At 33.7% G+C, this 22,905-nt stretch overlaps 1 protein-coding gene across 1 annotated transcript in view; it reads left to right on the top strand.

Annotated features, from left to right (window-relative positions):
* The first annotated feature begins 2,476 nt into the window (after positions 1 to 2,476).
* The window catches only part of LOC132732005 (centrosomal protein of 78 kDa-like), a 41,934-nt gene continuing 21,505 nt past the window's right edge, over positions 2,477 to 22,905 (top strand). Inside the window, exons 1-7 of the mRNA XM_060718341.1 lie at positions 2,477 to 2,558; positions 3,515 to 3,693; positions 4,318 to 4,418; positions 5,770 to 5,939; positions 8,825 to 8,897; positions 10,058 to 10,161; positions 22,012 to 22,186. Of these exons, the coding sequence (XP_060574324.1) occupies positions 3,542 to 3,693; positions 4,318 to 4,418; positions 5,770 to 5,939; positions 8,825 to 8,897; positions 10,058 to 10,161; positions 22,012 to 22,186 (775 nt within the window). The 5' untranslated portion in view covers positions 2,477 to 2,558; positions 3,515 to 3,541. The remainder of the gene's footprint in view (positions 2,559 to 3,514; positions 3,694 to 4,317; positions 4,419 to 5,769; positions 5,940 to 8,824; positions 8,898 to 10,057; positions 10,162 to 22,011; positions 22,187 to 22,905) is intronic.

The following is a 22,905-nucleotide window of genomic DNA, read 5'->3' as shown; positions in this document are numbered from 1 at the left end:
TGCTTTTTTTCTCTAAATGTCTATCCAAGAATCGAGTTTTATACATGTTTGAATGTTGCATTTTCGGCATCAGTGATCAATGCTTAATTAATATCGACGCACCATCACGTGACTTTATGATTTAACACTTTATTGACGTTATGCTCTACGTTCTGACCTTCACCTCATGAGAAGTCAACTTTTAATAATTAACAGCGCATTAATCTGAAGTAGAATTTAAAATCAATGAGACGGTTTTACAAGAGACCTACTTCCATAAATAATGTGAAAATAATACATATGGTGTTATTAATAACGTATAGAATCACACTGACCGTAGCTTTCGCAAAAGCGGTGGTTCCATCGTAGCGGCGATGGAATATTCGATAAAAAATGGCCGTTTACTGTTGTTAGTACGTTGATTACTGGATTTTGTTTTATGTTTAAATTAGTGAGACGGGAAACCTAATATGTAGTCTTTCAACTTTTTACACGCACACTATGCAATACATTGCCGTTTATGCAAACACTTCTGTACAGTTGGACGAGAGGACGCAACTTTTAAGCCTAATTGTGGTTAAAACACGTATAAATGTGTGCAAAACAACCCCATACTACGGCATCACAACGTATGTATGATACTTGCACAAAACCACCATATTTTGGAACTTTTATTAATTGTTATTGCCTGCTCATAAAGTTAATAAAAAAAAATGATCACAACACAGACGGCGGTGGATTCGATTGCAACACCGGGCGTTGTGCCCGATACCATTTATATATATTTTGAGGATTTAACTTGACATAACGCACTGTTCAATTGAATACAACCTTTCACTTACTTTGGCATCTCAGAAACGTGTTTATTTGATGTTTAAAATAATATAATTATATTTTCCATTTTCCTTTCATTGAAATTCATTTTGCCGTAATTATCATAGAATAGTCCACGTTTAAAAAGACCGAAAGTTCCGGGTATTATTATATACTACACGTATAGTAGAATCCATGTTCAACAATCTATTTCGTTATATTACTAAATGTTAAGTATTAATTATTGTCCGTGCATGAATGCACAAATCGAGTTGAAATGCGTAGTAAAGTACAAACATATATAGTGCTTTTTATCTCCAAGTTCATATTAGGGGTCATGCATTTGACAACCTAGACCCTAAAAGAACCGGCGGAAACTAGGTGTCATAATATCTAACCTTGATGCCCACCGAAAGGAAATTTAGTGAAGCGCAGGGAATTCCAAAAATCTGATGAATATAAGTTTTAACCATGTGCCAGTCATTAATTAACATGAACTAGTAAAACGTGATCACGTGTTATACCAATATACCAATGCCGATTTCTGATTATATAATTAAAAGCGGCATGGCACGCCCTTGAATATACTTTTACATTAAAGGATAGCCAGTATGAGTAATACAAACTTAATGTAAACGCTTGTAATAAAGATTTTTGACTGGTTATGTTATTAGTTATAATGATTTTTGACAGGTTATTTGGCCGTAAATAAATGATTGTTTAGAAATAAAATTTCTTACTAAATAATTTTAACCGCAGTCGTGTATACATATAAAGTTTATAATATTTTTATATAAATATAACTTTTCATTGGATAATCGTGACGTTATTTAGTTATAATATTTTTGTTTTGTTTTATTTGTAACTTTATTTTTTTTGTTACTGCTTGCTGAAATAAATAGGCAAAGTTGATTGCTGTTATTGCACTTTCAATGGTAGTGTACTTATTTTTTTTTTATTTTAACGTCAGTTACATGTAGATTTGGTAAAGGGCCTGACACCTTTAATCAATGCCTTATCACCAAATATAAAAAGCGGTTATTAAAGTTTCGGAAGCCAAAACTTCAACATTATCCAAATCACCTTCAAAGAAAAAGAATAAAGTTTTGAAAAGAATCTCCAAAAGTAATTAACTTGTGGGGCATCCGTGGCCGAGTGGTTAAGGTCGTTGACTTCAAACCACTTGTCCCTCACCGCTGTGGGTTCGAATCCCGACAGGGACTTTGGATTCTTTCATGTGAGGGAGCTATCCAGCTAGCTTACGGAACGTCGGTGGTTCTACTCAGGTGCCCGTTCGTGCCTGAAATAATGCACAGAATTGTCTTCCTCCACCAGTAAAGCTGGAACGTCGCGATATGACCTATACGGTGTCGATGTGACGTAAACCCCAAAACAAACAAACAAAAACAAATAATTAACTTGTTTTACAATACAGTGCAATAGGTAAGAATTTAACATTTATAAACATGAAGATGGTAAAAATTGAATTAATAAACATCGGAAGATAAATGCAGTTTGGTAGTAAATCAAATAATGATAATAATCTCATTATATAATTCTTTAATCAGTATTATTAGCGACAAAATATGAAATTTGACTTCATGACACCTTGTCATTAGTTGTTATAATCCGTTAATAAAAACCAGTTCGCCTCACTCTCCAAGTTCGTTTCATTTCGGTTATTACACTTCCGCTGAAGCGCCATTTCCTGGGATTTCAAAGATAGTTTACAAGAAACTAAGGCCTAGTTACCGAGTATTTAACATGTAAATTAAAACTTATGTCAGATCAGTAGCACCTGATTTCTTTTTATTAACAAATATGTCCAACTTTTGAAGTAATTATGCTTCGAAACGTTTGCAAACATTTGCAATTCCCATTGAAAGTTTACAAAACGAGCACAAGCATGAAATTTTATGCGGAAATCTCGGATGTTTTCGTACATTTTCATATGCAAAATGTCAACATGACCACTAATTCTCACCAATTTAATGTTTGCTAGTTATAACCAGTATTCAAACGTTCATTTAGTTGTATAATTAACTTATTTTTAATGCGTTTTTCTTGTTTATCCCCTTTTTCTATCTGCCTTGCAAAACAAAATAAACTAAACTTTATTTAAAGGGAGCTGGCAATCTTATTGTTTGTTTCTTTGTTTTATAACTGTGCCCAATGTTTTACCATGACAGCGTAGTTCTACTGCATGTATGATAACTTTATTTAACAATTCTGATAGGGATGGGAAAATGTACAGCTTGATCAGAAGTCAAAAAAGCAGGACCCGCGCATTAACATTCCACAGCTCCTCTGACTGAACTATTTAGCCGGTTACACATCTTCCTGTATCCAGCTTGCTTTTGGAGCATCGGTGGTTCTACTCAGGTGTCAGTTTGGGCCTGAAATAATGCAAGGAAGGGCACCTGATGACTTCCTTCATCTGTAAAGCTGGAACGTCGCTATATGACCTGTACTGTGTTGGTGTGGCTTAAAACCCAAACAAACACATCTGCCACTGAGGCTGCAAAATATTTAGGTGTAACAATTAGTAAAGATCTATCTTTGACCAATCATATAAACAACATAACAGCAAAAGCAAATAATTCATTCAGATTTATAAAAATAAATGTCAAATACTATACCACTGTTTAAGACTGTGGGTACATTTGACTAGTTAATAAACTTTATTGCAGATATTAATCATGGTGTTAAACTTTTATTTCAGAAGAGTGCAGATTGTGTATAGATCACAATGATCGAGAGTGTGCAGGTACGTCAGAGAGGGGCGTATGACTTTGAAACACACTACGATAATTTATGTGCTCTACAAGATTCATGTCCATTGCCAGCAGTGAAAGCTCACCTTTCACAAGGTGTGTTAGATCTAAATGGAGATAGAATCAGGTAAATTAAAAATTTTGTTAGGAGTAAAGCTTTGTGTTAAAGGCCCATTATGCCCCAGAAATGCTTCTATTTTTATTTTTAGAAAAGTTTCTATTTTTTTGTCTGGTTTTGATTTAAAAAAGTTACTCATTGGCCAATTACATGAACTCAGGTGCAGAGCCATCTTTTTCTTCTGTTGCTTTTTGGCAATTAGTAGATAGCAATCTACCTGTGGCACAGAAGTTAGATAAGTCTATCAAATATCTTCCTGAACCGTATGTGGCGGGCAGGATGAAGCACATAACATGTAATTTCCCACCACCAGAACAGTAAATGATTACCACATGTATAAATTTATGATACTGGTGAATGTGTCTTTAAACGTTCTTTTTTGACAAGCAATACCAGTGATTTTCCTACTTATATAACAGACTCCGAAAAAAGGCCTCTTCCCAATTGAAATTTTCTTTAAAATCATGCAGTTTTCCCAAAAATCTGAACTTAAACCAGCTTTTTACTTCCCAAATCAGCAATTGTAGCGATAATTTTTCCCAAAATCAAGAGGCTCAGGCCTCTTCCCAATTAAGTGAGAAAAATCACTGAATACTTCCTACAAGGTGAATATGTATATAAAATATGTTACAGAGCAAATGACTGGATGCCAGTATTAAACACATTAAGAATCAACAAAAGTCTAGAGTTTGTAGCCATAAGAAGTTATTATACACCACCCTCTGATGAAAATGGTAAGCATATTTACTTTTTTATGCCCGACATATAATAATGAAACTGTATAAGGTCTGTATAAAGTTAATCTAATATGGCATTTGTGCTTGTTAAACTCTTCTTGTTTCATGTGAAAGTTAAGTATAGCAAAAAGACACTCAATATATTATCAATATTTTTCATCCAATACTGGGTTTTCATTATTAACAGATTGATGGTCCTTGTCATTGGTTGAAATGCTGTTAAAATTGGTTGTATTTTCAGCCTGTAGATTATCCCCCTTGATCCTTGGCCAAATTGGTTGTTTTTGATGGCACATCTGTTGCCTCAGATAAAAATAAAAACCTTCTGATATCCATACATTATCAAAATGCTTCAGATATAATCAATGACAGCTTAAGATACAAGTATTTTCCCAATTACAGACAACCAAATAAAACCTTTAAAGATCCTGTAACTCAATTTTTTGTGGTTTTATATTATAAATATGATGCTCAAAGATTTATCATTATTGTAAGTTCCAAGAAAGCATTATTTGTAAAGATATTACCAAATTTACATTTCATGTTAATAAAGGGAGGTAATTAGAAATTTATTTTCTATAGTGTCTAAGTCAAATTTTTCAATAAGAAATGAATGCATATACTTAAATAATTACATATAATGTGGAAAAATATTTGCAGTACATATGTTGAATATTCTTTGAAAATTGTTATAGAAGCAAAATTATATACATATATAAAATTTCACTTAAAAAGTTAAATGTGGTATAAAACCTTAATTACAACATACAGGATCTTTTATTAAACTCCTAGCCTTCTGACAGCAACTGAATCTAACCATGCAACCAGTGCAGATCAAGAGTCCTAGTGGATGCCATTTGATCATGATCTAAATTGTTCGCTTTTCAGTTGGTACATATTTAAGAATTTCCCCGAGAAAAGTTTTGTTCAATCTAAAAAAAAGACGGAAATTCCGAAAATTCTATGTAAGTTATTTTAGAGGATAAAAGTTAAGCAAATGGAAAATAGGGAAAACGGAATTCATGAAGAATGATCAAAATAATAAAATTGCAGTTGTTGACTTTAAGATTTTGAATTAACTGGCCCGAATTTCAGTTTTGAATTTATTCTACTATATATTTAACTAAATTTTCTTAAAATTTATACTGGCCCAAACTAATTTTCACTGGCCATAGGCCACCGGGCCAATGCTAAATTCAATGACTGAAATTGTATATGTTGCAGGCCCGGTTTGCTTGAGTCTGCTCACAGACGGTACTGGAAAAGTGTAAGTTACCGTCCACGCTCCCTAGCACCGACTTTAAACCCATTGACATTATATTTTGAATATTTGTTTTACTTGTTTTAGAGAAGAGAGCATTGATAGAGAAACGTAAAACACCATCTGTGAGATCTAAAGAGATTACATATAGAATGTGTAAAGCATTAAAGGAGTGTCTAGGTGTGACACCAAATCTAACATGTCTTGAGCTACAGGGTTTACCACTGAGAGAGAGGGACCTGACAACACTGATGAAGGTCAGTTAATTTCATGATTAAATTCAGGGCATTTTTTTGTTAAAATTGTTAAGGGGTCTGGGCCTGTTCATTTTGTGAAAGAAAGCGCGATATGTCATAAAATTTTGAAAAAAAATGACATACTATTCACGCCAATAATGTTAACAATTAATTTCGAAGACAAAGTCCCGGTATTTTGTGCAATTTCTTTTGAAATTGTGAATTTTTTTCTGCCGCCTTGTGAAAAAAGTTCAATTCTGAAATGTGAAGGGGCCGGCCGCCGAACATGGACCCCTGTTATAGAAGGAAAAATGTCCTGTTAAACCCCCATAGTCTTTGCCATCAGTATAAAGCTAGGCCAGTCTGTACATACCCTGTAAGTCTGACCAGGCTCTATCCCATTGGCTGGTCAATTTAAAATTTTTATGTTAATATCCCCCCATATTAATACTGAACAGTTCAGGAATGTAAGGCTGACAAGTCCATTTAAGGAATTTCAGCAGATTTATCATTTAGGTTTAAAGAAGCGTTTTAAAAATGTTTTCCCTTTACTTTGCCACGAGTTCCATTCTCAAAGAGAGTGAGATGTTGAAACATTTCTAACGAGAGAGTTATTTGTTTTGTATAAAAAAATTTTGTGGTTCTACTTTTGTGTAAGCTCATGCCTGAAATAGTACACCAACAGTCACCTGTCGACGACTTTCGTTCACCTTACAAAAGCTAAATGGTTAAAGTTTTTGACTTGATCATTTGATCTTTACTGCCGAGGCCGTGTGGATTTTCCCCAGAACTTTGAAATGTCCTTATGAGCAAGTAACAATTTATGCATCTTATAGTTATCCAATTTTAGTATGATTTTGTTAAAAGCTGTAAGTTTAGTTGAACACTTTCCAATCCGTTCCTGTGACCAACCAGTATTAAGCAATGAATGTAACGTTTCTTGCTCAGGGAAACAACGGCTTGCCCCTGACTGGGTTTGAACTCGCACAACCACTTACGAGTAATGATATATGGGGAAACATTGTCACGATCCCATTAGGGCTCGAACCCCTTTGTCCCAATGTTTAGAGGCATTCTCATCCACTTGGGCCTTTGGTAAACAGGTTGTTATATTCAAGTGCCTACATTTAGAGTATCACTCCCCCAGTTTCTTGGAGCCTTTGTAGCTGAATGGTTAAGGTCATTGGCTTGAAAACATTTTGCTCCTCACCACTGGGTTCAAATCCCACCAGGGACTTTGGATTATTTTATGTGATGATGGTTTACATCAAGCTTAAAGGATGTCAGTGGTTCTTCTCTGTGGTCAACTTATGCCTGCAGACTTCCCAAAATACGTCGGTCCCATGGACATGTCCGATAAATTTTGATACGGTCTGACGATTTTTTATTCCCGGATCAGTCTGACTGTCCAGCTTTTATTCAAGTCAAATGTATACAAAATGGTGTCGCTTAAGGTGGCAAACCTGGGAAAAAACGAAAATCTACTTTAGAGGAGCGTGCAGAACAGCGGTAAAGGGATGAAAAGAATAGACCTGAGACAAAATTTAATGAAAAATGGAAGCAGGACTGTGAATCTTTCGTGTATGACAGGGAGGAGAAAATGGCAAAAAATTAAAACCGAAAATTGTCTTAGAAATACAAACACAAGTTTACTTTGATTTTGATAAATTTTATTCGGTCTGACAGAATTTGTTTTTGGTCTGACAAATTTTCATGGTTTGCCAGACCAAATGTCTGACACTTTTTTAGCTCGACTATTCGATAAGAATAAGACAGTAGAGCTATTGTAGTCACCCGAGTGTCGGTGTCGGCGTTGACGTAACCACTTATGTTAAAGTTTTTGTAATAGTTTAAATATTTTCAAAGTCCATTTACATATGGCTTTGAAACTTTGCACACTTGTTCACATCATGACCCCAACCTGTAGACAGGAGGAGGTAACTCTATCAAGCATTTGGCCAGAATTATGCCCCTTTTTCAACTTAGAATTTACGTTAAAGTTTTTGTAATAGTTTAAATATTTTCAAAGTCCATTGACATATGGCTTTGAAACTTTGCACACTTGTTCACCATCATGACCCCAACATGTAGACAGGAGGTGGTAATTCTATCAAGCATTTTGACAGAATTTTGCCCCCTTTTCGACTTAGAATTTACGTTAAAGTTTTTGTAATAGTTCAAATATTTTCAAAGTTCATTGACATATGGATCATGACCCCAACCTGTAGACAGGAGGAGGTAACTCTATCAAGCATTTGGCCAGAATTATGCCCCTTTTTCGACTTAGAATTTACGTTAAAGTTTTTGTAATAGTTTAAATATTTTCAAAGTCCATTGACATATGGCTTTGAAACTTTGCACACTTGTTCACCATCATGACCCCAACATGTAGACAGGAGGTGGTAATTCTATCAAGCATTTTGACAGAATTATGGCCCTTTTTCGACTTAGAATTTACATTAAAGTTTTTGTAATACCTCAAATATTTTCAAAATTCATTGACATAAGGCTTTGAAACATGTTGAAATTTTATACTCTTCTTTGAGAGCATAATAGGACTCTCTCCAAGGCCTATAACTGTAATATGGATTTAAAGAAAAAATTTGCCTTTTCATCAAGGCTTTTTTTACTATCAAGCACTAAGAATAGTCGGGCGTTGCTGTCCTACCACCAGCTCTTGTTTTAACTTTCGGGAAGTCTGTGCCTGTAATAAAGCATGTCTGGGAACCTTAGTCTTCCTCCATCAGTTAAACTTGAAAATCCGAATATGACCTTTACAGTTTTCCTGTGACTGAACACCTGCCCAATCATTATCAATTTGTTAATCCATAGAAATACAATGGGACGAAATGTCACAACTTACTGAATACATTTAAGTTTTCATTTTCTTGTTAATGTAATTTCAGGGATTGGTGAAGAACAGCACAATGAATCATCTGTCTTTAGAATATTGCAGAATAGGTGACGCAGGACTAGACAGTATGTATATTAACTGGTATCCCACAGTTTTTGAATTATTATGCCCTCCCTTTCAAAGAAGAGGGTGTATATTGCTTTGCATTTGTCTGTCGGTCGGTAGGTCAGTTGGTCCGTAGACCAAATGGTTTCAGATCAATAACTAAAGAACGCTTAGGCCTAAGATCTTCAAACTTAGTAGGATGATTGTTCATGACCAGTAGATGACCACTATTGATTTTGGGGTCAATGGGTCAAGGTCACATTGACCTTGTAGGTAAAAAAGTTTTCCGATCAATAACTAAAGAACACTTAGGCCTAAGATCTTCAAACTCAGTAGGATGATTGTTCATGAGCAGTAGATAACCACTATAGATTTTGGGGTCAATGGTCAAGGTCACTGACCTTACATTGACCCTGAAGGAAAAAACAGTTACTGATCAATAACTTAAGAACGCTTAGGCCTAGCGTCTTCAAAATTAAGAGGATGATTATTCATAACCAATAAATGACTCCTATTGATTTTGGGGTCAAGGGGTCAAAGGTCAAAGTCACCTTGTAGGTAAAAATGGTTTTCGATCAATAACTAAAGAACCTAGGGACTTCAAACTTGATAGGATGATAGGATGATTGTTCATGACCAGAAAATGAGCCATATTGATTTTGAGATCAAAGGTCAAGGTCACATTGACCTTGTAGGTAAAAACGGTTTCCAAACAAAAACCAAAGAACGCTTATGCCTAGGACCTACATTTTAGATTGCTTTGTTATGATCGAAAATAGCTATGTGGAATTTAAAGGTTACTTATCACATATATGTGTCGCTTTCGTGAATCTGTAAAAAATGGTATTGCACAGCTGTGCATTTAGGTTGACATGATGTCATTTGCGTTATATTAACACAGTGTAAAGACATGCTAAATGTAAGTATTATACACTATAGGCGCGTCAATGAGAAATGACCCGTTTTCGCTTTAAACAGTCTTTATATTTAGTATGTGATAGATAGAATATTAAATTAGTATAAGTTCATTACTGAATTTACCAAACTCGTTGAATAAAGCAATATCATGCTAGCCAGAGGCTCGCACAATATAGTTTTATTCAACTCATCCAATAAATTCAGTATTAAACTTATACTCATGCAATATCCTTTATATCTTCCCTGTTTTACTATGTTTCAGTTGTATGCAAGGGAATCAAGAATTCCACTTCTATCAACTCAGTTAATTTCACTGGGTGTAGTTTGACATCAAAAGGTGCTGACTCCCTGGCTAAAGTTATCAAGGTAAAATATAAGAATTATGCATTTTATGTTTCGCCTATTATGGCAAGAAATGGCTTTGCAGTTTAGTATTCATGTATATTGTTTTACATTTTGTTTTTATGTATAAGTTTATAATAAATTCCCCGATGAAATTACATTTTTAGCTTGTTTGTTTTGAAGAAAAAGTTTAGCTGTTATAATTGCTGTTTTTAGCTATTTTTCCAGTTGATTCAGTTTCAAATTCTATGAACATGATTTTTGGTTACAAAGTTATTTGTCTTTTCATAAGAGAGATAACTGTGGATTGACAGTGAAAAATATTTTACATATTAGTCTCCCTTATGTTAAAGCATATCAGTGACTTAGTGATGAAGGACATCAAATTTATTTTCAAGATTTTCCTTGATCATTTTACTTGAATAACTGAAAAATATATGATGAAGGGAAAGATCAAATTTGAAATTATTTCAATTGGTTATGAATATAGAGGTTTTGAAATCAGTTTGGTATTTGAATAAGATTTTTATAAGTAATGGTATAAAATTAAAATTTTAGCATTGTTTCTGACAGGGCTTTTTTTTTACGGGTTGGGGAAGCAGTCCTGCCCTTAATTTTGGGGGAAAATTACATGTTATATTTGCAAAAGGTGAAGAAAAAAAACTTGATGTAAATTCAATTTTTTGGAGGAAAACTGCATGATTTTAAAGAATTTTTCTGAGAAAAATTTAACTACTTTTATTTGATTCTAATAAAAAGCTAACAGGTTATATGAACACATGCGAAAGGTAGTTTATTAACTTATTTTTTTTCTTTTATTTCCCAAAATGCTGATTATTTTTTCCCCAGTTTATGCTAAGGGTCTTGTAGCTGGAAAAGGTTCAGATTGAAATATAGACAAGTCCATTTTGGATAAAAAGCCAGAAAAGGGTTAAGCACTTTCCTATCTTGTTTTTTCACATTTACATGATAAGTTTGATTGTACATATAATGATATATTGTAATAAATGTATTGCAAGAACAATATATATCTTCATCTTGGTGTAGTAATATATTAACTCCTTGTATAATTTGATAGGAGTTAACCTGTTTCTGCACTGGGGGATGATGTTAATAATTTGTCTCTTATTGGGTGATTGTTTTGTTTTACTGCAGACAGATTACATTCAACTATCATTATCTCGACATCGCTTTTCTCTATATTTCATTATCTTGATACAAAAGGCTCGGAAAACAAGAAATGGAGATATCATTTTTAGCTTATTTGACTTTAAGAATGCACATATCTTTTGTAAATATCATTTTCTATCTGGTTCAAACCCTTACACTTTTATGTGGACATTTCGTTATCTCGAGAATTTGTTGAATGGTCCTGATTACTTAGAGATAACGAGAGTTGACTGTATTTTCTTGCATATCAGACAGGATTATCTACCGTTTTCACCGGTGCTATAAAACTCTGTCTTACACCCCCCATGTAAGACGAGTCGCGTGTTTTAAATGACGTCATTGACACGCGCCTTTTATGAATGAATCGCGTTCTTAGGATGACGTCATTTTTCCGTTATGAATGAAGTTGTATGTTCATACGCTACTATAAGAAAAAAGTGCGTAATTAGAATATCAGTTTTCATAATTTCTGTTCCAAAAATAATTGACAAGTAATATTCAAGAAAAAGAATCAAACACCGACTGTTGGTACAGACAGGAATATCTAGCTCTCGGGTAACTGTTTAGTGGAAACTCGGCAGAGCCTCGTTAACGCCGTTAACAGTCACCCTCGAGCTAGATTTTCCGGTCTGTACCGGCAGCCAGTGTAAGATTCATATTATCTTTGTTTCTCATCACAAACCTCACAGATTTACAAGCATTGTTGGGTCTTGAAATTATTGATAAGCAATATAACACTCACTGATCAACACTTCAGATTATTGATCTTACATGCTTTATGTTTTAAATCTGTCAATGGTATGGTAGACATAAGTAATACTGTTTAATGGGCTGGGAGTTTGGGTAGGGGATAGTCTAGTAGGGATGTCATTTGGAGTCCAGATATATGAAAGTTCACATCACGAATCGGTGTTCGGAGCCGATTTTCAGATCCGGATATTTGTATAAAATATTTCAGAATAATGAGATGAAAGACTTGTCATAAAATGTGATAAATGCATTTGTTGAGATATTCCATAGACATGGGTTGACACCTCTATATCATACCTTAGTTTGACAATACACATTATAATCTCTGCGGACCACAAAAAAATCAATAATTACATGTCAGGTATAAATATCACACATCATTACAGTCTGAAAAGGGTTGCAAAAAATGCTTACGTTATATCAGCCAACTAATAATACAACAACGATCCGAACATCTGGATGGCTGTTTCGGTTCTAGATGATTTTAAAACATGAAAATATCATTCCTTTATAAATCTAGATCAATATAGAGACCTGTAGACAGTAATTTTAGTTTGTGCTACTCCCATTTCCTTCTGTAAAGTGCATCGCCCAATTAGTTTTGATAAATGAAATTTCCTCCTTTTTTGTGACACGTCAAATTAATGAGAACTGTCAAATTTTATTCCTCTAAAATTGATTTATTTAGCACACATTTTCAAATGCCAGACTTTAATCTTTGTTCAATAGATTTAGGAGAGTTTTGGGAGTGAAATTACATTAAAAGATGGCATTTAACATGTCACATTCTACAGATGAGGGAGCAGTGTAAATCTTCAAAACGTGAACATTTAGGAATAACATAGATTTCCCTGTGGCCTCTTTTACTTTATACATGTTCTATTTTTTTTGTATTTTAGATCTATGGAAAATAAGCCATATGTTGAGTTATTTTATTTTGCCTTTGTTTACCATTGTTGCATACTAGTTTTGTTGATATTTTTTTGTTTTGGAAAGTTTATGATATGTTTTTTAGCTGTCTGTAGCATAAAATTGTTCACAAATGGGTACCTTGAGTATTCTACTTGGGCTTGTATTTATTTATTGCAATTTTATGTTTTGGTAGTAACTTTACACTAGCACAAGGAATTTCTTGCAGACATAAGTTTGTATTTTTTACTTGTTTAATAAATCATCATTGGTGCTTATCTCCATTCTTTATATAGGAAGGAAATCTAGCATTGCTGGAATCCTGGTTGTGTGGGTTCAAGCCTCGTCATGGGGCATCCGGTTGTTTCTTTGAGCAAGAAACTTTAATTACACTGCATTGCTTAGTACCGGTGGCTGTTCCCAGGAAGTATTTGAGTGTTTCAGTAACTGAGTAAGGTTATAGCTTCCAACATAATCAAACTGCACAGATGTTCTAACTGATCTTGGTCAGCCCTGGCTGAATGGGTAAAATCTGTTGCTACCATTAGGCTAAAAGCTAAAATAGATAGGTTTAAACTGCCCCATGCTGCAAGAAATTATAGATGGAATTGTAGGCTGTAGGGACATAATTTTTTAAATGTAGACTGGTTTGTTCAGACTGTAGGGAAATTGTAGGCTGGTCTTGCTTTGTAAGTTAATAAAACATTGACATCGCACACATTCAAGTAAACACCTTGCAATGTGCTCTCACACTTGCCCAGTTACAATTATCATTTGATATATGTGCAATTTCCAAGTTGTTAAATTAGTCTTAACATCATTCTGTTAGACGGTTGTCTGGTGCTTCCTTCATTTGATAAGTATGATAAGTTACAAAAAACGTCTGAAAGGTATCTTAGATTTCATGTTCTATGTTTTCATTATTTAGCATTTTCACTTTTATTTTGTCTGGCAGTCTCAATTTAACAGATTTTATTACCCCTTTTTTAGTACAATACATAAATCATTGCCTTCATTGAGTCTTTTCCATTGCCTGGGTATTTTATTCCCTAGTGTTAATGGTTAAAATTAAATGGGAATGTTAGAAAAAACTAGAAGAGAATTTGCAAAACGTCACTCCTTGTCTGGAACTTGTTGCATTTTTAGCTCACCTGTCACAAAGTGACAGGGTGAGCTTTTGTGATCGTTTTTCGTCCGGCGTCCGTCCGTAAACTTTTACTTTAAATGACATCTCCTCATAAACCGCTAAGCCAATTTCATCCAAACTTCACAGGAATGTTCCTTTGGTGGTCACCTTTAAAAATTGTTCAAAGAATTTAATTCCATGCAGAACTCTGGTTGCCATGGCAACCAAAAGAAAAAAACTTTAAATATCTTCTTTTAAAAAACCCAAAGAGCTAGAGCTTAGATATTTGGCATGAAACATCTTCTAATGAGTGTCTACCAAGTTTGTTCAAATAAAAGCCCTGGGGTCAAAATTGGCCCCGCCCCAGGGGGTCTTTGATTTTCCCCATATGCATATTATAAAAACTTAAAATATCTTCTTTTAAAGAACCCAAAGAGCTAGAGCTAAGATATTTAGCATGAAACATGTTCTAATGGGTGTCTACCAAGTTTGTTCAAATAAAAGCCCTGGGGTCAAAATTGGCCCCGCCCCGGGGGTCATTGATTTTCCTTATATGTGTATAGCAAAAACTTAAAAAATCTTATTTGAAAAAACCCAAATAGCTAGAGTTTAGATATTAAGCATGAAACATCTTCTAGTGAGTGTCTTCCAAGTTTGTTCAAATAAAAGCCCTGGGGTAAAAATTGGCCCCGCCCCAGGGGGTCTTTGATTTTCCCTAAATGCATATTATAAAAACTTAAAATATCTTCTTTTAAAGAACCCAAAGAGCTAGAGCTAAGATATTTGGCATGAAACATATTCTAATGAGTGTCTACCACGTTTGTTCAAATAAAAGCCCTGGGGTCAAAATTGGCCCCGCCCCAGGGGGTGTTTGATTTTCCCTATATGCATATAGTAAAAACTTAAAAAATCTTCTTTTAAAGAACTCAAAGAGCTAGAGCTAAGATATTTAGCATGAAACATGTTCTTATTGGTGTCTTCCAAGTTTGTTCAAATAAAAGCCCTGGGGTCAAAATTGGCCCAGCCCCGGGGGTCATTGATTTTCCTTATATTTGTATAGCAAAAACTTAAAAATCTTCTTTGAAAAAACCTGAATAGCTAGAGTTTAGATATTAAGCATGAATTATCTTCTAGTAATTGTCTACAAAGTTTGTTCAAATAAAAGCCCTGGGGTCAAAATTGGCCCCGCCCCAGGGGTGTCATTGGTTTTAACTACATGTGTATAGTAAAAACTTAAAAAATCTTCTTTAAAAAAAAACCCAATGAGCTAGAGCTTAGATGTTTAGCATGAAACATCTTCTTATGCGTGTCTACCAAGTTTGTTCAAATAAAAGCCCTTGGGTTAAAATTGGCCCTGTCTCTTAGATCGTTTTTTTTATTATATGTGTGTAGTAAAAACTTAACATTGTGAAACATCTTCTAATGGGTGTCTTCCAAGTTTGTTCAAATAAAAGCCCTGGGGTTTAAACTGGCCCCGCTCCGCGTGCCTTTATACAGGTGAGCGACCTCAGGGCCATCATGGCCCTCTTGTTATTGTCTTTCCTCAAAATATTGGTGGTTCTACTCAGGTGCATGTTTGTGCCTGAAATAATGCATGGAAGGGCATCTTAGGTCTTCCTCCACCAGTAAAGCCGGACATATGACTGTTACTGTTACAACCAAAAAGCTGTTGACCCTTAATATAACAAAGATTTGAAGAAAATAAAAATGCCTGATGCCTGCATTTATGGAATATATCTTCTAAGATGTGATAATTAAAAAAAAAAAATTCAACTGCATAAACTTCAAGTATCAAAGCAATTTATTTTCTTATTTTTCTTTTCACAAAATGGAATAAAAAAACAACAACTTGGAAATGAAAATCCTGACTCAGCTAGTTAAAACAATTGAGATAAATTGATAAGGTGGTTTCCAATATAGCAACATTTTAAAATTGTCACTTAAACTAGATTTCATCTTAGCATGCCATTTTAATGCAACACATTTTTCCTTCCCTGCAATTATTTCTCTGAGGAAAGTTATTTCTGGACTTCCTTTTAACACTTAATATGCCTCAATTATTGATAAATATTTACTGGTGTTAGTAGATCCATGTCATTGTAAATGAGTTCTCGGGTTTCGAGAAATTTCTCTGATTTTTTTTCTCTCTGCAGATATTATTATAAATCTTGATTTTCCAGCAAGAATTTGTATTTGTTGCTTAAAGGGACTCCACTGCGTTTTTTTTTTTTTTTTTAACATTATGGGTCTGGAAATAAGTTTTCATTACAATGCTTTTTACTAAGTCGGAGTTATAATAACACCAAAACACGATTTTCAATTTATTTCCTTATGTATTTTCTTATCTTTCTTTTTGAAGTGCCTCAACAGCCAGGGCCCTCGATCAACCAAATCTGCGGCCGATATTCGGCCGCAGTCCCCCACCAAAATAGTATGTTTTTTTCCCCCTAACAGAGGTAAAAATTCCCCCTCAAAACATATAAAGTGTTAAAGAGATAAATGAAAACTAATGTTGTTTTTGAAAATTAAAATCAATCTATTTGACGTCTATTTTGTAAGCGGAATATCGTACAGTACATGTCTGCACGTTTCCGTTTGTTTTTCCCCTCAAAATCTACCGTCACATATTGGCCTTTCATCCTGTAAAAATGCTAAAATTTCAACAGAAATATGCAGAAAAAAATCACAATTCCCGTCAACAATTTATTTCAAATTGTTTATTCATGAAATCATTTTTTTGTCTTCAAAATGTTACATCAACCAGGGTAAATTTTGCCGTAAATTACAAACTTGTAAGTTTTGTTTTCATGATACTTTATTAAATAACTGATGAAAAACAATCTTATAATAAACAATCAATTTAATTTTATATAATTTACATCGGAAACAACTAGAATTGTGGATGTGTAAACAGAAAACAAACAAATTTTCATTTGTCACATATTTTCGCGATGCCGATTTTTACGAATGTTATACAAAGTCAAGAAAAGGAAGCTTTGTCTTAGTAAAAGGTGTGTTAGAACACTAAAAATGTTGTTTATGAATAGAATTTACTTTAGGTTTATGTATTGTTCATATTAGTGGAAATGGAGACATTTGTCTGAATGTGTTTCACAATGCTTATTTTTATTTTATTTTTTTATTTGGGGGGGGGGGGGGGGGTGAATCATAAAGAAAGCTATGCAGCATAAAGATCTGATGGTGTAAGGTGTTAAAAAAACTTTTCTTCAAATCTTATCAATCACTTCTGAACAGTTTAGTGTAACCTATTTGGGATTTTAAAAAAATAGTATGCGTGTAAATAAAAAAACAGCTGATGTTTAAATAAGTTTATTTGTTATTTGATCATGAAAAAAAGAGGAAAATTCCCCCATACACTAAAATTCCCCCTGCTGAGGGTAGCGACCTGCTTCCCCCAAATTGGATTGAGGGCCCTGACAGCTGAACTATATAAGAAATTCAATTTTTAGCTCGACTTTTCTATGAAAAGGGGAGCTATCCTACTCGCCCCGGCGTCGGCGTCGGCGTCACACCTTGGTTAAGTTTTTCGTACCACCCCACTTTATTTCAGAAGTATTACAAGTATGGCTTTGAAACTTACCATACTTGTTCACCATCATAACCTCCATCTACAGACAAGAGTACATAACTCTGTCAAGGTTTTTGACAGAATTATGGCCCTTTTTTGACTTAGAAAGTGTATTGAGCTTGGTTAAGTTTTTTGTACCACCTCACTTTATTTCAAAACCATTGGAGGTATTGCTTTGAAACTGACCATACTTGTTTTACCATCACGACCTTCATCAACAGACAAGAGGACATAACTCTGTCAAGGTTTTTGACAGAATTATGCCCCTTTTTGACTTAGAAAATACATTGAATATGGGTAAAATCCACTTATTGCCTTAACCCTTTGAGATATTGCTTTGAAACTTTTAATGCTATTTCACATCATTACCCCCATCTGTACGCAAGAGAAGGTAACTCTGTCAAGGATTTGTTTTAAAAATCAAGGCCTTTTATCGACTTAGAATCTTGGTTAAGTTTTTAGTACCAGTCCACTTTTTGACTGAACTGTTTGAGATATTAATTTGAAAGTTGGAATACTTGTTTACAATCATGATTCCCAAACATGTCCAGGAGAAGGTAATTCTGTCAAAGATTTTATTTGAATTATGGCCCTTAACTGTCAATGTTTTGTATTATAGGCAAGCACTAAAAAAGTTTTTTTTCCTTTCTTACCAGCCCTCTTTTGACTTAAACATTTCAAACTTTGCTGCAGTGTTCAAGGGTATCACACAATTCAGTAAAATAATTCTTCACTAAATATCTTAATGCTCATGGCCATTGTTCACTTTAAAAATACAGAGATTCTTGTATTGCCTTTTACTGCAAAAACTTTTTTTATTGGCAAGCAATAAAAAAGTCGAGCGCGCTGTCTTACGGACAGCTCTTGTTATCTTTTGTACCTAAGTGGAGTTCCTTTAATGTATATGAAGCTGACTTATAATGTCACCTAATGGAGAATTTATGGTGTGCTTATAATTAAAGACAAATAAGTACATTTGAAGTTATATTCTGATTTTTATGAGTTCTGATTTTTATGAGATCATTCTGGAAACAATTAATCCATAATTATCTACTTCATAAAGTTTTCAATCTGAGGACCAATGTTTTGAGGGGTTAAAGCCCTCTTTATCAAGGAGTTTCTGTTTATTTTTTATAAATCACCTATTTATCTTCTTATCTTACTTCTAACATAGTGTAAGATAAGAAGATAAATATGTGATTTATAAAAATAAACAGAAACTCCTTGATAAAGAGGGCTTTAACCACTCCCCTCGAAATGTTGGAGATTTGAAAACTTTATGAAGTAGATAATTACAAATATTTGAAAAACTGATCAGAATAATTTTGTGAGAAACTGATCAAGTGTTCTTAGATGTTTAGAAACACTGCCTGCAGGCCACTGAAGTGAGTCCATAAACCACATATCTAGGTTGACAAAAAAACAAACTAATTAATGTTTCATCTGAGAAATTTTCCAGATACCAAACTTTTAAATAAGCTTTCAATTATATAAATATATAACAAGGACTTTATATTGATCAGTTCTATGCCATGATTAAGTGAGAGTCTGAGAATTTGTTCTAGAGAAAATTGTTCTAAAGATCTTAATCAAGCACTCTGAGTAAAGAATGATAAACGGTGTTAAAATGTGATTACATTGGCTAGGGTTAAATTTTCACTAGATATTTTTTTTCTTAAGGTGATTAGAGTAAAGATGCCAAGTGATTGACTAGCAAAATTAAATTTGTAGTTTTCTGTTTCCTCTTCTATCAAAATTATGACAGTTGAGTGGTTGCAAAATCAATTGTTCCCGCAGTTAAGAAATGCTTCGGATTGTAATGGACAATTTATGTCAAAATTAGGTTTTGCAAGCCCTGCAGTTGACATTAATTGCCTAGAATGTGTTGGTGTGACTTTAAACTAAACACATGTAATTTACCAAAACGGGGTCAAAATATGTAAAGGTAGCCCTAACTGCATTAGTAACACAGTAGAAATATTTGATGGAAAAAAAACCCTGCAAAAATTGGTCATATTAATCTTCCATAACATTGAAATTATTTTTCATTTCCCTTGAATCCTTTATTTTTACTTAAAAACTCAGTTCAATTTTCTTGAAGTTTGATTTTCTTGAAATATTTGGCTCATCTGGAGGCATGCAGCTTTAATCACCCCTATTTGTAATGCGTGGCAATTATATTCTTTATAGAGCTTCCACTGGGAAAATAAATTGGATTTAAATTGAATAAACGTTTTGCAAACTGTGGCCTGATTCTAGATAATTGATGCCATTTCTGTGTTTATTTTGCACAACAATTGGGCTTTATTGATCATTCCAATTCATAGAAAAGCTGTTTGCAAAAGTCAATTGACAGAGTTGTTTCATTTTTAATGAAATGTTATTTCATGTTGGCATAATGTTTTCAATCTTTGTGTTGTTCAGATTAACAGAAATGTAATTGAATATTCATTCTTTAATAATAAAAAAATAGCAACAACAAAAAAACGCCCCATTCGTAATAGCAAAAAAAAAAGGGAAAACTGAGTAAACCAAGTTGACTGTAGAGTATATAGTAAATTCAAGGAAGTAAGCATGTTTGTAACGTTGCTTTTCATTGGATAATCATGACATTTATATAGTTTTATATATACATAGTTACCCATTGAAAAGAAGGTGTGTCAGCTCTTATAAGTATTGATTGATTGAAGTTACAGATTGATAAGAAGGTTCATACGAAAAATTTTAAAATATCATAGACTGTTCTCTACTCTAACAAATATAATCATTTTGTATCTATAAATTGGCATGTTTCATCAAATTGAAGACACTTCTACCTCAAAGCAGAATATCTGGTGTATTTCTAATAGCCATTACATTTCAAAACAAGCCAGTTATATTCTGGCCATTTGAGAATACAATTTGATATTCCAAGCCTTTCAGGCAATTAGTAATTGTCTGCCAGAAACACAAACTTTGAATGAAAGCAATTTGATAGAAATAATCCCTAAGGGAGAAATATGTATATGTAAAGATTGTCTGTTTTGTAATTTAATTTCTACAATTGTACAGTTTACATTACTGGTTATGGCTTTTTTCACACAAAAGATTTTCTTGTAGGTGTTAAACATAATAAGTAAAATCCAAGTTAGACTTAAACTATATATTTGATTATCATTGGGGCTTGAATGGATTGCAGCAAATGTGCCAAAATATTAAACGTTGGTCTGGCTAAAAAGGAAAACTTTTTTTAGGGCGGTGTTAGGGGGTGGGGGTTGGGTGTTAGGGGATGGGGTGGATAAATAACACTTGTTAGTATTGAAAAATACATAATGACTTCTTATATTTAAATTGAGTTGTCCAGCTTTTTGTGTTTGGAATTGTCCATGATCATCAGAATGAAAATTTAAAGTATTACTAAGTCAGCCTATATTACAATATTATATTGCCTGGACAAACTGTACAGAGTTGCCTAGCCAGGAAGAGGTTAAAGGGACTCCACGAATGTATTTTGACAATGGTGGGACTGAAAATATTTTTTTGAGATAAATGTTCCATTTTGATGTTGATTTAGACCAATAATTTATAAACCTTCGTGTACAATTACAGTTCATTAGTACACTCCTTTTTTTCTAGAATAATTATTCAAATTGTTAAAAATAACCCCAAACTGAATAGCGTTGCAATGCTTTTCATCCAAATTGGACTAAAAAAAACCACAAAAATGCAACTTTCAATTAATTTCTAAGTATATTCCTTAACTATCTTTGCATATCTGTCTGTTTTAAGTGCCCCTGGAGCTTATTTATGTAAGAAATTCAAACTTTATGTCTTTAGGCTTTTAAACCCCAGTGGTCCAGTCCCTTTAAGATGTCATTTAAAACAGCATCACACAGCCTCCAAATTCAAGCTAATTTTCATGGAAGTTTTTTAAAATGTATTTGAAAGTAGATTATTTCGGAGTGAACAAAGAAAGATATTTACATGCTCCAAATGGCACTTATAATCCAAGTAAATTACCAAAAGGAGGTCAAAATATGCAAAAATAACCTTTACGTTAGTCGGGCAGTAGAAATATGGTGATAAATACTGCAAAATAATAATTAATTAGCCACTAATCACACATAACATTTCAAATAAGAACTTTTTAAATCTGTTTACAAATTTGAATTTCCTTAACTACATGTATTTTAGTCACACCTCTGCAGGCATGCAGCTTGAGACCATTATGTATACATAGCCTTTCGTAAAGTGTATGGCATTAGGGAATCTTATCAGTGGAGGCTGGAATTGTGAATATTGTGTAATTGTGAACTAATTGTTTAATTCGTTAATATTTTGTTAATTTCAGCACCAGGGAACTAGACGGCATAATGAAGCATGGCGTGACAGTTTGCGATACCGGAGACCAGATCTCGACAGAATGCCCGGCATACGTAGAATCACTATAAACAATAATCCTATGATGGGTGATCAAGGGGCAGCACTCTTAGCAGAAGCTTTAAAAGATGATCTCTGGTTAAAAGGTAGGAGTTACAGAACTTTCACAATTTATGAGTTCTTATTTTTAAGTAATTTCACTGTTTAGTTAACTCAGTTAACTGTGTAGTTAAATTACTCCACTGAGCACCATAGTTTTCCATGAAGGATATAAATCAAATGATATGCATTCAAACTATTTTGTACTTCAACTAGTTAAAGGTACCACAATGTTGAGTTTTTTCCCGAGAAATCAATGCATGTATTGTACAAGAAAAGTTACACCAGCAATAAAAATTTGGAATTTAGTTCCTCAGCTTATCTTGGGTTATAAACAAACTTTACAGTTTCAACATCAAAAATAAGTGCAACACACTTATCACTCTGTTAACTGTGAATGGTAGAGCACAGTGAAAGTTAGACTGTAAATGTTTGTTTGTAGTCTCTGATTAGATGAAAAAAATAAAACACACATAGATTTGACAAGTTTTAGATAACATGTATTTTGAAGAGGAAGTCGTTGATATTTAACATAAAAAGTATGTCAGCACTTGACATGCAAGAGATAACATTTATTTCATGCTTTCCAGTGTTTTATTGTAATATATCAGATGTTTATATTCTGATAAACCACTAGTGAAATTTATAAAATATAATTTTCACTGTAGCCGGACTATATCTGAATGCGGATGAAAAGAAAATCATAACTGAATGGAATAACAGGCAGAAATAAATGCCGTCATTTGTAAATTTTGCTTCTTTAGGA

The sequence above is a fragment of the Ruditapes philippinarum genome, unplaced genomic scaffold, assembly GCF_026571515.1.
Source record: "Ruditapes philippinarum isolate M1 unplaced genomic scaffold, ASM2657151v2 ctg2340_1_1_1_1, whole genome shotgun sequence".
NCBI lineage: Eukaryota > Metazoa > Mollusca > Bivalvia > Venerida > Veneridae > Ruditapes > Ruditapes philippinarum.
This window is presented reverse-complemented; position numbering and strand designations above follow the sequence as displayed.